Source organism: Carassius carassius, chromosome 36 (genome assembly GCF_963082965.1).
Source record: "Carassius carassius chromosome 36, fCarCar2.1, whole genome shotgun sequence".
NCBI classification, from domain to species: Eukaryota; Metazoa; Chordata; class Actinopteri; order Cypriniformes; family Cyprinidae; genus Carassius; species Carassius carassius.
Genome location: NC_081790.1, coordinates 11,219,566 through 11,233,918, shown reverse-complemented (window position 1 = coordinate 11,233,918; position 14,353 = coordinate 11,219,566). Strand labels below are relative to the sequence as shown.

At 36.3% G+C, this 14,353-nt stretch overlaps 1 protein-coding gene across 1 annotated transcript in view; it reads right to left on the bottom strand.

The window, feature by feature from the left end:
- rai14 (retinoic acid induced 14) overlaps positions 1–14,353 on the bottom strand; it is a 49,804-nt gene that overhangs the window by 25,310 nt on the left and 10,141 nt on the right. The window contains exons 3-5 of the mRNA XM_059526222.1: positions 4,135–4,265; positions 394–482; positions 218–282 (exon numbers count right to left, since the gene is read on the bottom strand). Of these exons, the coding sequence (XP_059382205.1) occupies positions 218–282; positions 394–482; positions 4,135–4,265 (285 nt within the window). The remainder of the gene's footprint in view (positions 1–217; positions 283–393; positions 483–4,134; positions 4,266–14,353) is intronic.

Below are 14,353 nucleotides of genomic sequence, written 5' to 3'. Positions count from 1 at the left end.
CCACACACATCCAAACATGCAACACTCTCCAAGCTCACAGAGGGAGGCCGTGGGATTTGCTAGTTAACAAAACGGCATAACTAAATCTGCTTCCTTTGTTTAGCTGGCACACACTGCATGGCAACAAACATGGCTGTTGTTCCCATTTGAATACGCTCCATCTGTTTGTGAACATTGAACTCTCAGTGTATGATTCAAAATCAATCAAAAACATTACCTGAAGCAACTTTTTGACACACTCAGAATGGTTGTTTTTGGCAGCAAGGTGTAAAGCAGTAAACCCTGATGTGAATAGGAGAAAACAAGATGTGTTATTTACATTTTATTTATTTTGTGCTATTAATGTAACATAAAAGCAATGAAAGAAAACACACTGATCTAGTTGTTACCGACCTGAAGTGTCCTGCAGAGAAACATCAGCCCCGTGAGCCAGGATAACAGCAAGGCATTCAGCTTGACCTCGTGTGGCTGCTACATGCAGACTGAGAAAGAAAGGAGGGGGGAATGTCATGAACACTTAATTTTAGTTGCAGATTAGCCATGCCACTCATATTTAGTCAGTTTGTACATCTTGTCTGTAACCTACATCCAGTAAATAGAGGGCTCTTTGATTTCAAAAGGTAGGTCAATGACATGCTCTACATATATGCTTGTCCTAAGGCAATTGTAAAGCATGCTAAAATATTTCTAAAATATTTTATTGAAATAGCGGTTTATTATTTTGTTTATTATTATATTTTATTTATTTTAATATATTTTAAAATGTAATGCCATCATGTGATGACAAAGCTGAATTTTTAGCTGCTCAGGTATTCACTGTCACATGTTCAAACAGTTGTGTTGCGTAATATTCATGTGTAAGCCATGATACATTTTCTTTCAGTAAGCAGGGCACCAAACTTTTAAATGATAGCATACATATGTTTTTAATGCACGTTTTGGAGATTTTATTTAAATATTGAGGTTTCCATCCAATATTAACATAAATTTACTAAAAATAAAATGAATAATAACACCCCAAAATTCACATGAAAACACATGGTTGCAAACCCAGCTAATGAGGACAAATATTCATGTGTGGGTGAATGATTCCTTTAAATCTTTCATTAGTCATGAAATCTCTGACCTGAGGGCACAGAGACGATGAATTGCTCCTTGTGATTATAAAGTTCAGTGTTCTCTATCACTTAATAAATAGCTTCCACTGAACCATGCTGGGGTGATATCTACCATCTCTTCATTAATTGGCTCTTTGGAGGACAAACTCGCGAAAAAACATTCATCTACATGAAATCGATTACAACTTATCTAGAAGATAAGGATCAAGAAGCACTGGGATCTCTCTTTGGGCAGTAATAAAGCTAACTGCAAAAGCTACGCAAGATGTCCTGATAATGACCTCGATAATTATGTCACTCACGACAGAGATCTGACCTTAAAATGAATAAGCCAAGAACTTTAAATATTCAAATATGGCAATTTAAGTACAATATACATCACTCTAATGCTTTTAAAGGTCAGCCCAGAAACAACTACACTGTTCTTGAAAGAATTAAAAGGAACACGGGGTGGGTAATATGATCAAAATCTTATATCATGATAAGTAATTTTGTATCATGATAACGATAGTTTTTTTTTTCTTTTAAAAGGTTTTTAGAATATTAAAATCTCATATTTTCTCTCGCTGTTGTTTGATTAATATGAATAGCAGACAGGCCAAATATTGGACAGCATCTCCTTTAAGAAGTCCGGATACAATGTTACAAAGGAGTTTTCTTTTTCAGTTGTTTACTCTCTCTCAAGACCTAAATCACTGTGTGTTTATGAGATACTTGTAAACCTGGGAATTATGACACATATGTGTTTATGTAATCGTTCAAAGCCAATAAATGGCAAAAAAAAAAAAAGATTGCTCCTCCCATACAGAAACGGAGACCGTGAACGCATATAGCTCTGTTGTTTGTGTTTCAATGGCTTAAAATCGGTTGTTTTAAAACTGCAGTGCTTAAAAACGTGTGTCCATGCTACAGATGTAGTCCCTTGTTTAGGAACGAGCTCCTCGTTTTGTCCTGGCTGGTCATTCTTCTGCTCCAAGCCACCTGGTTCTGTCTCCAATTCACTCGCAATGATGTTATTCACGTTTCTGCCTGCATCCCCATGGCGTGTAAGATTGCAGTCATCCAACTGATGAAAAAGTATTACCGTAAACATTGTATTTTGCGAGACCAGGATATAAACGATAGAGCATAATATAAAACGACTAGTGCTTTTCAATTGGCCTGAAACAACATTTAAATAGATCTTTTACAAAAAAATGAAAACTGTTTTTTTTTTGTGGTGTTATGAAGAAGAAAGAAAGCCATCACCTGTTTGACATTTTTCTGCTGAACATTCTGGTTACCATTGACTTCTATTGTATGGGGAATTTTTATATATATATATATATATCTTTGTTACAAAGATTTTAAACAACATGTGGGTGAAAAAAATGATGGAAGAATTTTAATATTTGAGTAAACTTTAAAATAAGAAAAAAAAAATCTTGGTAAAGTTTAAAAAATTATGAATCTTAAATCACAGGCATCCTTAGATTGAATTAAATGTTCAGATCAATTAAACGTTTAATCACTCTGCATTCTCCACAAGCTAGAGAGCAGATTCTTGTTTTTAGTTAGAAGCCAACACATTTGCTGCAGCATTTGCCTTGTGTTTTTGTAATTAATATGATCAAGAGCTGTTTCACAGTTCTTTTCAAGGTAAATAACATGATCACCGGAGCATATGGTTATCAAATCGCACAGGGTCTCGTGTCCAGCTCCTTCATTATCAGGAAATTATATCTCCATGGCGACTGTGACAGTTTGGAAATACAGCGAGGCTCTGTGTTCTGCATGTGCCTCTCCAGCTCGTGAACCCTCTGAAGTGCAAGCACTCGAACACAATGAACTCCTCAAATGGGCAGATAAGGATTTATTGTGAGCCTATGAGAGCGTTTCGGCTCAAGCCATCGTAACGCAGGACACTGGAGACTCATTCAGGTCGGCAGTATCAGAGTTCATTACTTACAGAGTGAAGAGAGCAAGCTCATCTCTCTGCATTCACTGGAGCCTGCTCATTGATTCATATCTGAGGAATTTTTATTTTCTTTCTTTATAACTGATGTTTTGAAGGTACATGTCAATAGTCCATCTAACATGCATTACAAGAGACATTCTATTAGACATTCTCCTTAGATCACTCACTGTGCAAACGTAGGTTAAATCTAAGATCAGTAAGATGTCACTCAGAACATCCTAGCAATGGCCTAGCAACCAGATAGTATGGAGTTCAGCATGAGAAAACTAAACTTTCTTGCTAAAATATCACAATCTTATGATGTCAGACTCTAAAAAATGTGGAGAACAAATTCCTTTATGACAGATTTAAATTTCCTGTTATTCTCACAATACACAATAAATCTGTCCACAACATTTCAAAACATGTATATTTTTCCCAAAAAATGTAGACACAAGCATGTAATTATTCAGGTTGAGACTCCAATAAAACAAAATCCTATTCATCTCTGCCAAAGAAACAAAGCATTCAAACTTCTTTGAACTAGTATAACATATTTAATTGCCTTTCCTATGACTTCTAAGCAAAATGACAGAAAATTGCTAAACGAGAAAGTCAGAAAAGCAAAGCTCATTTTTGTAGAATTTCGAGTGTTTAAATCATTGTTGGTTAAAATGCGTCATGCATGATTTTAAAACTGGAAGACTTGCATAAACAAATCGAGCATTCACTTCTGAACATCTGTGTGCTTGTTACGATAAATAAGAGAAAATGAAGGCTGATGTAAATGCAATGAAAGGAAATGCTGATGGCGTGAATGAAGGACTAAATTTGTTTGTTGAGTGGGGTTTAGATTGTCATTTCCACAGCTAAATAAACACTATAATGAATGGATGCAAAAAAAGCATTACTCGAATCTCTCTTTCAGCTGGAGTGTAAACACACACATGCAAATTCATTTTAATGCACTTCTCAAGTGTTCTGCAGAAAATTCTCTTAAAACACTGCTGAAGTCACAATTAGAGCAGTCAACATCTGGATTAGAATAAGAATGAGAGCAATATCAGTTCCAGTACTCACGCAGACTTTCCCTCGCTATCAAGCTTGGTGGGACAGGCTCCTTTCTTCGACAGAAGGGAGGTGACTTTATCTGCTTCTCCATGCTCTACTGCACTCAGGAGACGCTCGTCATTCTTGTTCCATTCATGGGCCTAAATAATAAAAATGTGAAATGTTTTTTTAAAACACAGATCTCACAAGAAACAAAGGCCAAATCTATTGCCATTATTGGATGAGAGGTGTGCTACAAATAATGTTTAGTAACATTCTGTTCAGAAAACAGCATAGACTAATTATCTTTCTTGGGATTTAAGATTCAGTATTGGTTCCTCAAAAAGACTGATTTAAATTGAGAAATCTATACTGTCAATGAGACACAAAAGAAAAATAATTCACTGGTGGCCTCGGACTTTTTCATGTCTAGCCTAAATGATCAAGACTTGAACATTAGCAGTAAAAAGTGACTTACAATAACAAACAAAAATGTGTGTTTAAAGTGTTCCCATAAACTGATTTCTTTAGCCCAGAAACAAGGGCTATGGGAGCTGTTAAAACACCATTTAATTATCCTCTTTAAAAGATGGAGCAAATCCAGTCTTAGGCAGTTAAAAATTGTCTGTGAACTGGAAATAAACTTTAGTACTGTTTTAAAAGAGCCAATATTTCAAGTTTATGATTGTCATCAGCTATTAGCTAACAACAGTTTTTCCTCTCTTCAACAGACCCTAATGGAAATCACCCAGCTTTCCCCATTTGTCTTCACCCATGACCTTTGAAAAATGTATACATATGAGTCAAACTAAAAGAACATGAGTTACTAGCCTTTGAACAAATGAGAGAGCATGTTGATAGAGCTTTTACACACTCAATGAGAGATTGAGGAGAGAAAGACAAAAGAGTTAAGATCAATCAAAGAAGCCGCTCTTAGCATGACTAAAAGGGGAATAAAAGATTTGCCTCCTCCCAACTTCCAGCATGGAAGAATGATGCAAAGACACCAAAAGCCACTGCATCAGTCTTTGCATCTCAAGCTATCTGATTGAAATAAGGGCTGTTGGAAATGCATTAAATTTAACAAGAAATATACATTAGGGGTGTAAGAAAATATCGATACACGTGAGTATTGCGATATTTTGTTTGGGGATACTGTATGGATTCTCAAAAACGGAATATCGATATTACAAAGAAATAAATAAATCATACAGGATTCGTGGCAGTTGTTCCGTTTTGAGTTTACATCCAAGCCGCTAGATGGCAGTCTTCATCTCTGATGGAGGATGAAAGAATTGTCCCTGTTCCTGGTTCAGTGTACAAAGCTGAAGTGTGCCATCATTTGGCTTTTGTGGTAATGTCCACCACGGGACCGTGGCGAGGGCGCCTCCTCAGTCCGGGTCGAGGTGGGTTGTATACCGTATTTTCCGCACTATAAGGCGCACCGGATTATAAGGCGCACCTTCAATGAATGGCCTATTTTAGAACTGTTTTCATACATAAGGCGCACCGGATTATAAAGTGCATAGAATAGAAGATACTGCAGTCAAACGTTTGACTGGGTTTGCGTTATGCATCCACTAGATGGAGCTGTGCTAAAGGGAATGTCAACATTTTGACAGAGCACCTTGATCCATATATAAGGCGTTCTGGATTATAAGGCGCACTGTTGTTTTTTGAGAAAATTAAAGGCTTTTACGTGCGCCTTATAGTGCGGAAAATACGGTATATATATATATATATATATATATATATGGTTTTCTTCTCGTGGGGGGGGGGGGGCACTTGTCTGAAGTTTAAAATCATTGGTTACCCATGAGCCAATCACATAACGTTTGGTTATGACGTGTGTTATGCGCCGGCTCAGCCGCCTCGAATTTCCACTGAAAACACAGGTATGCCGAGAGAAAAAAAAAAACATAGAGCGAGTTTCACTGCCTCTTTAACCTGATCCTGAGCAAACAAGGGGGACACAATCACAATTATTGCCTTGCTGGATTTTGGCCTCCCCAGTTTCTCACTGACGATTGGTAACAGTTGATAAATTAAAATTTCCCCAAGACCTATCGCGATTAGGGCCACAACATCACCTCTATTCAAAATGTAAAACAAACACTCTGCGAATAACATCCCGTGTCTCCATGTCCGATGTTGTTTTCGATTTCCCTAAACTAAACTACAATCTTACATTCTGCGCTTAGCGTCTACGTCACGGCTCTCAGCCCGCCCTGTGTTCCTTGATTGGCCGGCTGTTTTGAGGCCGCAGGAAAACTCTGCTGACTTCGCTGAGTACAGAAGCGAAATGAAATTGAGCGGAAGTACGAAGTCTGACGTAGTCAAGCTAGATCCCACTGTGTTCTGGTTAAATAATTTTTATTTACTTATTGCTAAGGTTTGCATATGATGGTGTGTTCTTACAACATACAGAACTACCAAATTTTGCTATAAGTTTAATTGCATCATATAATATAATATAATATAATAGCTGTTAATAATGTTCATCGTCTGTTTGATTACTTCTTTAATTGATTTTTCCATACATTTCTGGTATATGTACAAAAACAGACAGTCACCACTGATAAGCGACTACAAAATATTGTAGAAACTTAATTTTCTGTAAGTTTGCTTCGCAACGATTTGTATTGTAAAAAGCGCTTGAATTGTGTTCTAAATGACAGCTTTCCTAAAAATATATTCTATTCCTAAAATAAGAAATATCCCAATATATCACCTTGCTGACAGTACCGCAATGTAACGTGATAGATATCGTATCTTAATTATTTACAGGAAGCACTAAAAGTCTGTACACATTACTGCCTGCTTGAGCTGTGAGTTAATAACCTATACCAGTCACAATTGCTCATATACTTTTTCACTGCATTGTGGTATGGCATAAAACCCCTTTGTAAATGGGAAGACTGATTGCTACTGACACTTGTGGATCCATACAAACAAACAATTTCCATCAAAGCAGTGAGGTAAAAAGGAAAGCAATCATGTGGAACAACAGATGAAGTCACCTGAATTTCACCTATAATTTACAGGCATCTCAAAGGAATTAAATGGTTGTGACATGAATCATTTTATTTCCTTCCAGTTCTTGAAAGCTCTCAGGAACCACAGGAACGGATGAAACCGTTTCCTAACAAGGGCTTATTCACAGCTGAGATTCAAATGGAGACAAATCTAGTCTTTGTACCTTTGCATAACAGTGAAACTATGCCCAGTGTTGAACATAGTAAAGCGGAGCAACTGTTTGAAGACCTCCTTTGAAGTTGTCAATGCAGGACATTATTTTGAGAAGTCCACAGATACTAAAACATCGAGGAGTTCTGAACAAGCCAGAATGCAATTGCTCTAAATGTAGTCTAGGCAGTGAGCTGAAAGCAGACCGCAGAGGCCAACATCACTTGTCACTATTTTTGAAATGCAGTGTAACATTACACGAGCCATAGTATACCAAGCACTATTTTTGGGAGCTGTTTGACTTTGGCCTACTATCTGCAATCAGCTGAAGCTATTTAAAGTCAACTCATGAAACAAATGAAGACCATTTGTAAAAGAAACAGATGGCATTTGTAAAGAAACAAAGTCTGAATTAGGCTCCCAGCATTCTCTGGTGCAGTGTACTTTAGAACACACTAAGACTACATTTCAAAACAGACATGCTGAAAAATCAATATGGGTCTATAATATTCCCTCAGATGTAGGGAAATGAGGATCATAAGTAAATTTTTTTCTGAGGGACATGTTCATTTTGTTTTTATTTTATTTTTTGTTCATTTTTTCTTTTTCTAAGTGCAGTTACAGCAAAACGGGAACAAAAATTCCAGTTAAAAAGAAATTAAACAACAACAGCAAATAACAATTTTTTTTTGGTAATGATAATAAAATAGCCATCTTTCCTACTGATATATAGAGGATACATGAATTGCGTGTTTTGGATTAATATCCTTAATCTGAAAAGAAAACAGCTTCTGGAGAGGGAGAGAGGGAGAGATAGATAGAGAGAGAGAGAGAGAGAGAGAGAGAGAGAGAGAGAGAATAATGGTGCACAAATAAAAAATAAATAATATAATGCTTGATCAGGATGCATAGCATGTAAAATAAAAATACAAGCAGGAATGTAAGATTGCATGAAAGGCTTTATACTGGTATTGCAAGGACTGTTCAGAACAAACTGTCAGTCTATTGCCAAAACTGACATGATGAGCTTTTAATTCTCTTCTAATGAAAGAACATAGAAAAGGAAGAGAGCAAACATTAGACTACTAGCTATAAAAAGTTGAGAAAATCTTCATAAACCTCCTAAATAAATTTCAAACAACTAGCAACAGCCTGGAGATCTCCTTTTTGTCCTGGTGGGCCTTTGCAAAAACAGGAAACACTTAAAATTATCTCAAAAAGGCCTGTTGGACTAAATAACCACTGGAGAACAGGGACATATGGCACAAACATAACCTCCACCCATTGCTCAGTGTAAGCATTTAACTTTTATCTGATAAAAGGTCCTCTTCAGCTGTGCAATATTTAGAGCCAGAGGCAACACAAGTGGTTTAGATCAAACGGTTTTCATGTTGAATTTGCGTTATCTGCTCATAAACATAACCAGTTAACTAAGCAGGAAAGAACATTGCAATTTTGAGATTTAGACGTTAAGAATCAATGGGCATGAAGCATATTTCTCTAGCACATTGTATAATATCCTTGTCTTTGAGTGCTCATACACCGATATATCTCCTGTCAGTAAAATAAACGGTAGATAATTTTAGTTCCTTGCCCACTGTGAAAAAAATGTAGGCGTGTTGCCAAGTTGTGACCCAAGTACTTAATGTGTCATGCTGAATATTTTCAGTACACTAGGCCCAAGGCTAAAATCAAACACAAGATATTTTATTTGGTTCGCAACCAAAAGAAGTGTAACAATGTGCAAAATTGGAAACTGACCTGATGATGAATGGGTTTATACTGCCTGTACCTGTACATAAGGCCAGTTAGATCAAATACAAATGTACAACGTCAGGCCATGTGAACCAGCCGTTGGCTTTCAAACTAATGGCTTCTCAAATTCGAAAGGATCAGCCGAGCCCCTTGAGAACTTGACCTCTTATCACACGCGTCTCTGTTCAAGCCTGGCACTGGCCGTGTTCTTTGTCTGAACAATTACACTCACACTGCTAACATTTGGACTACTTCTCTTTCTTGGATTCCTGAGATAAGCTCAGAGCAGCATGGTGAATACTTGGAAAAGCACATTCCTGTGTGAGAATTTTTAAACCTCAGAATCACTCTTTTATATTATTATTATTACATGATGGATAACCACATAACACAAACAGCTTCAATGTCCACATATGCTTGATTTAATAAGATAAAAAGTTAATATGGCAATTTTTCATTGCTTTCCTCTTTGGCGCCGTTTATCGCACTTGAACTTTTACACTTTTTCCTCACTTACACCCAGATACCAAAAAGATCACAACCATTCAGAAAGTTTAGGTCAGTTCAACGATTTTTTTAAGAAATTATTTTATGCTCACCAATGCTGCATTTAGTTGATCAAAATGCAGTAAAGAGTAATATTATGAAAGATTATTACAGTCAAACCAGAAATTATTCAGACACCTATATAACTTTTGATGTTCTTTAGCGGTTGATGTTTGGCGTTTTTCAAATATCGGCAGATAAGTTTTTCTGCTTGGCCGATGTGTTTGAGATGGGACTTTTATTTTGACGGCGTGGAGACAGGCAGCGCCTGAGTGCACACAGTGCTTACACTCGCTCTCGTTTACTGTCGTTGTTAAAAGTTCTGTCTAATACGAATAGAAGTCTGTCTAATAATCAGATAGAACGGTTAAACAAAGGAATTAATGTATACAAAAAGTATTATAATGATTGCTTTTATATTATTAGTAATAGAAAGGCAAACATTATAATACTTTCTCTATTTGCCATCACCATTAATGAAAATACGCATTTATTTAATTAAAAAAAATCTTTAAATGACTAATGAATATTTAATTTCACAAACTTTGCGAGCTGTGAGATCTTGTGAAACTGCCATTTTTATCTGGCATGATCACCTGTTCTCTGTGTGACGGTCGGCCCGTGTTAATTGAATGCTTTAAACTTTAAACGTGATTTCAAATTATGCTGCGCTTTATGCATTTGCCCACTGTCATATTTATGTCATTTTCACTGTGTGCTATATGTAAAATGAGTGTTACCTTGGCTCTATTTAAAAAATATGATTCCCAATGCTCACAAACTTCACAGAATACTGAGTGCCCTGCTGGTCAATGGGGGGCGGGGTATCTTTCTCAAAACACCTATTTCAAAAAGACCATTAAAGCTGCTTGCTGTGAAATCTGAAAGATGATGTGAATTAAATATGACGGCTTTAACATTTGTCCATTCAGCCATTCTTACGAGTTCAGGAGGGTGAAAGTACACTAAAGACATAATCTCCCCTCTTAATCTCATTATTAGACTTTCAGCCATGTGGCATATTGATAAAACCCCGGTGAACAGGGAAGAGCTTGAGGGGTTGAAAAGGAAGGCTCTGGATATCCATTCAGGGCTTTACCATTAGCATGGTCTAAATGCAAATCTTTGCAGTGCTTCACTGTACAAAAGACATCCCTATAGGACTGCTGAGATGTATAAGAGAGAAAATCCGTGGTTCAGATTCATGCAAATGGTCTGTGCAGATAAACAACAGCTGTTAAAGTCACTCTGTTATTCCCTAAAGCTTGTTTTCACACATATTGAGATGTTCTCAAAACCTGTTTTTTTAACCGTCCCCTAACCCCCAACTCACTAAAAGCATACTCCACTCATATAACCAACCGCCTCTTCCATAAAGAGCAAAATCTCTTTTTGTGGGAAACTTTTATTACATGGTGTACAAATGCTTCCTTTTGTTTAACAAAGTTCAGAAGTGAACGTACCATGGAAGTTCAGAGATTTTAATAATAACTGCATCTATCTTGCCAGAAACTGTTATAGAAGGGGTTCATCTGTGGATTTACCTCTAAATAAATCCCAGAGATGTTTTTCTTGAGATGTTGTCTAGGTCCAAACTGGAGCAGACCTAAATAATATGAGGGGCAAGTATCTGTAGCTCTGGGAAATAATTCTGATGTTATGACTTCCAGTACTTTCTAATGCCAACCATATGAACCTTTTGCAAAAAACAATGCATCTATTCTTCTGAACTACATCTGCAGCTGCTTAAACAATTGCACAATGTGGGGTAGTTTACATTGGTCTGAATAGATATGAGGATTAAAAAGACAAAAACCACATGACTTGTTTGAGGTTCTGCAAACGAGACTTAAAATAGACCTTCTGTACATAACCTTGCACATTCATTATCACATTCCACCAAACTCATCCACTCAAGGAATGTGGTTTTTAATCCCTTGAACAAGAATTCCATCCCATGCCAAATCTCTTGGAGGAACTCTAGAGATAATTTGCCTCTGAAAAGAGATCAAACAAAGGGTTGGAAGATGTTGTAGAAAGTAAAGTTTAGAGGGCATGATGACTGAAAGTTCAGAAAGTCTGGATTGGTAGTGGTTAGAGATGGTTTGTCTGCAAAAAGTAGTGAATGGATCAGATTTTTTCAAGGGCTCCATATCGATAAAAAAGTCAAAATATCCTGAATTCATTATAAAACGTCATTAATCTGATTTAGAAATTAGCCCCAAAATTAAGATAATTCAAAAACATTACATTATTGCGAATGAGTGACATAATTCTGGTGATGACATTGCTACTCATTATAGCTATACCGCATGTTCGCTGTGGCTGTCAACAGTCACTGATCCCATTATAGAACAACACTGTACAGCTCTCATCCACAGCTCATACATTGCAGTTATACCCTAAAATAAAACGTATACAAACATACCCCCACTCCTGAAATATACATCCACTAACATATGATATAAAAATTTTATATCATATGGAAAAGTTTTATAAGTTGCTTCTAGGGATGTCAAATTTCGATCATTTCCATGAACGATCGTCATTTAAATTAACGATCAATTAATTGATTAATTGTTAACCTTAATGCTGCAAAATGCGTCTATTCAGCCACGCAGTCACCGGCATGACAAGATGTGCAAAGGACACACACACTTACACAAAAACTGATTTCTCACTTGAATTAACCCTCTGAAGTCGATTAACTTGTATACGAGTTATGAGGCATTTTCTCCTGATAACCCCGAAAAGAACTTAAATTACACTTTCAGTTTTGATCGTACAGATAAGAGCATCAATCGATCTGTAAAGGGTCTCCTTTTTTTTGTATACAGACATTATAACAACAAAACTTTGTGCACTTATAAAATAAAGATAACAAACAAGGTGTGCTGTCTGCAGCCTTTGTCTGTGCTGATCTTCATTTAAAAACGCATCATTAAAATTAACTGTAACTCAGTGAATACTCAACGAAGAGACATGAGGGAGATATCAATAGAAACAAATAATAATACAGCTACTATAGCTTTGTTCTGGTTTGCCGGTTGGTCACAAATTTCCACAAATTCAATAACATTTAGTCATTGTTTCTTTTCCTAAATCTTCACAGTCTAACCCTCTAATTTTGCAGGTTTATTTTATTATCTTTCACTTTTAATCACTGTTTTCGAATCTCTTACTGTGGTAAACATGGGAAGGGAAATTAAAGATTTCATGAATTAATAATTCATTCGATTTATTAATTTGTTCCCTTATTTCAGTTAAATCATGGGTTATTTAAGGAACAACAATAATGAAACATGGACAGATGCCACAAATTAATAAGTCGTAGGAACAAATTAATAAGTTGTAGGATAGGCCTTCCGTCCTGTGTCCCGCAGCCCTGCAAAATACACGATATGAAACAATTATCTGGGAAAATGACTTAGTTACTACTAGGGGTGGGCGATATCTTGATATTTAAAATATATCGAGATATTTTTAAAAACACGATATGGATTTTGACTTATCGTATATATCGATATATTGTTTATATTTAATTCTGATTCCGCCACTTTGCTTGTTTGTCTTCTCTGTGCTGTGCTCGCCCCCCGCCTCCTTGATTTTGTTCCCCCTCCCCTCGCGCGTTGTCTCATAAACATGGCGGCGTCCGCAACCAGGCCGGAGGCTGCAGAACTAGTATTAAAAAAAAGACAACTGGCTCTATTATATGGAGATACATCGGTTTTAAGGCGTCAGGCGAACAGCAGGCAGATGTCTACTGTAGGGCTCTATGATTTCCATGATGCAGAAAACGAGGACGGAATCACGGAATCCAGTCATAAAAACGGAATTTACAGTTTAACGTGGAATGTCACGGAATTTGTCAAATTTTAAATGAATTATCAAAAGTAGGTCATTGCACTCACATCAAATCGCAATATGGACTAATATCTACAAATATTAAGCCGGAAAAGTCTATTTAAATATGAATCCTGCATGTTCTGCGTGTCTGTGTTAATGAATGGAGCAGAAGCGCGTCTTCGTTTTATTACACACCCGGAAGCGCGTGAAACGCTCGCGGTGATTTCAGCTTCTGTCCTCTCACTAAATAAAGATGTGAACACATGAACAACATCTCCAGAACTGCACTGAGAGTCACTTCATGAGCATCTGGCCGTTTGATTTGAGTAAAACTAGTGTCATATCACATCATAGACTGTAGTATCACATGCACAGAACTGTAAAGATAAACCCGTCAAAATAAAAGTATTTGCCAGAAATCTATTACTAGCCTATTGTTCAGCAGAATGTAGAAAGCCTACTACTATTAAAATGAAACGAACATAATTTAAGGAATAATCACACAACATTTCTTCCATGTATTATTTTTAATAGTAAATCCCCTTTGTTTACCAAAAAATAAAGTTTGCTTAATTTTCAATAATTAAAAGATAAATTAAATGAATGTTTTATGTCTTCATTTGATAACCAGAAAAATGTGAATACACAGAATTTCAGAGTGGAAAAAACATTTCACATAAGGCTTTAAGAAAAAAATTTAACAAATTAAGTTGTTTTATGCATTTAAATAATTACACTTGCTTAAACACAGAATTAGGTAACAATAAAACATATGGTGAAGAAAAAAATAAAACATTTCATAGGGCCATAAACATGTAATATTTGGCATATTTGTTTTTACAGTAGTTTTTGGGGGGTTATTTTTCCTGTAAAGATATTGAGATATATATCGTATATCGAGATACCTTAAACCCAA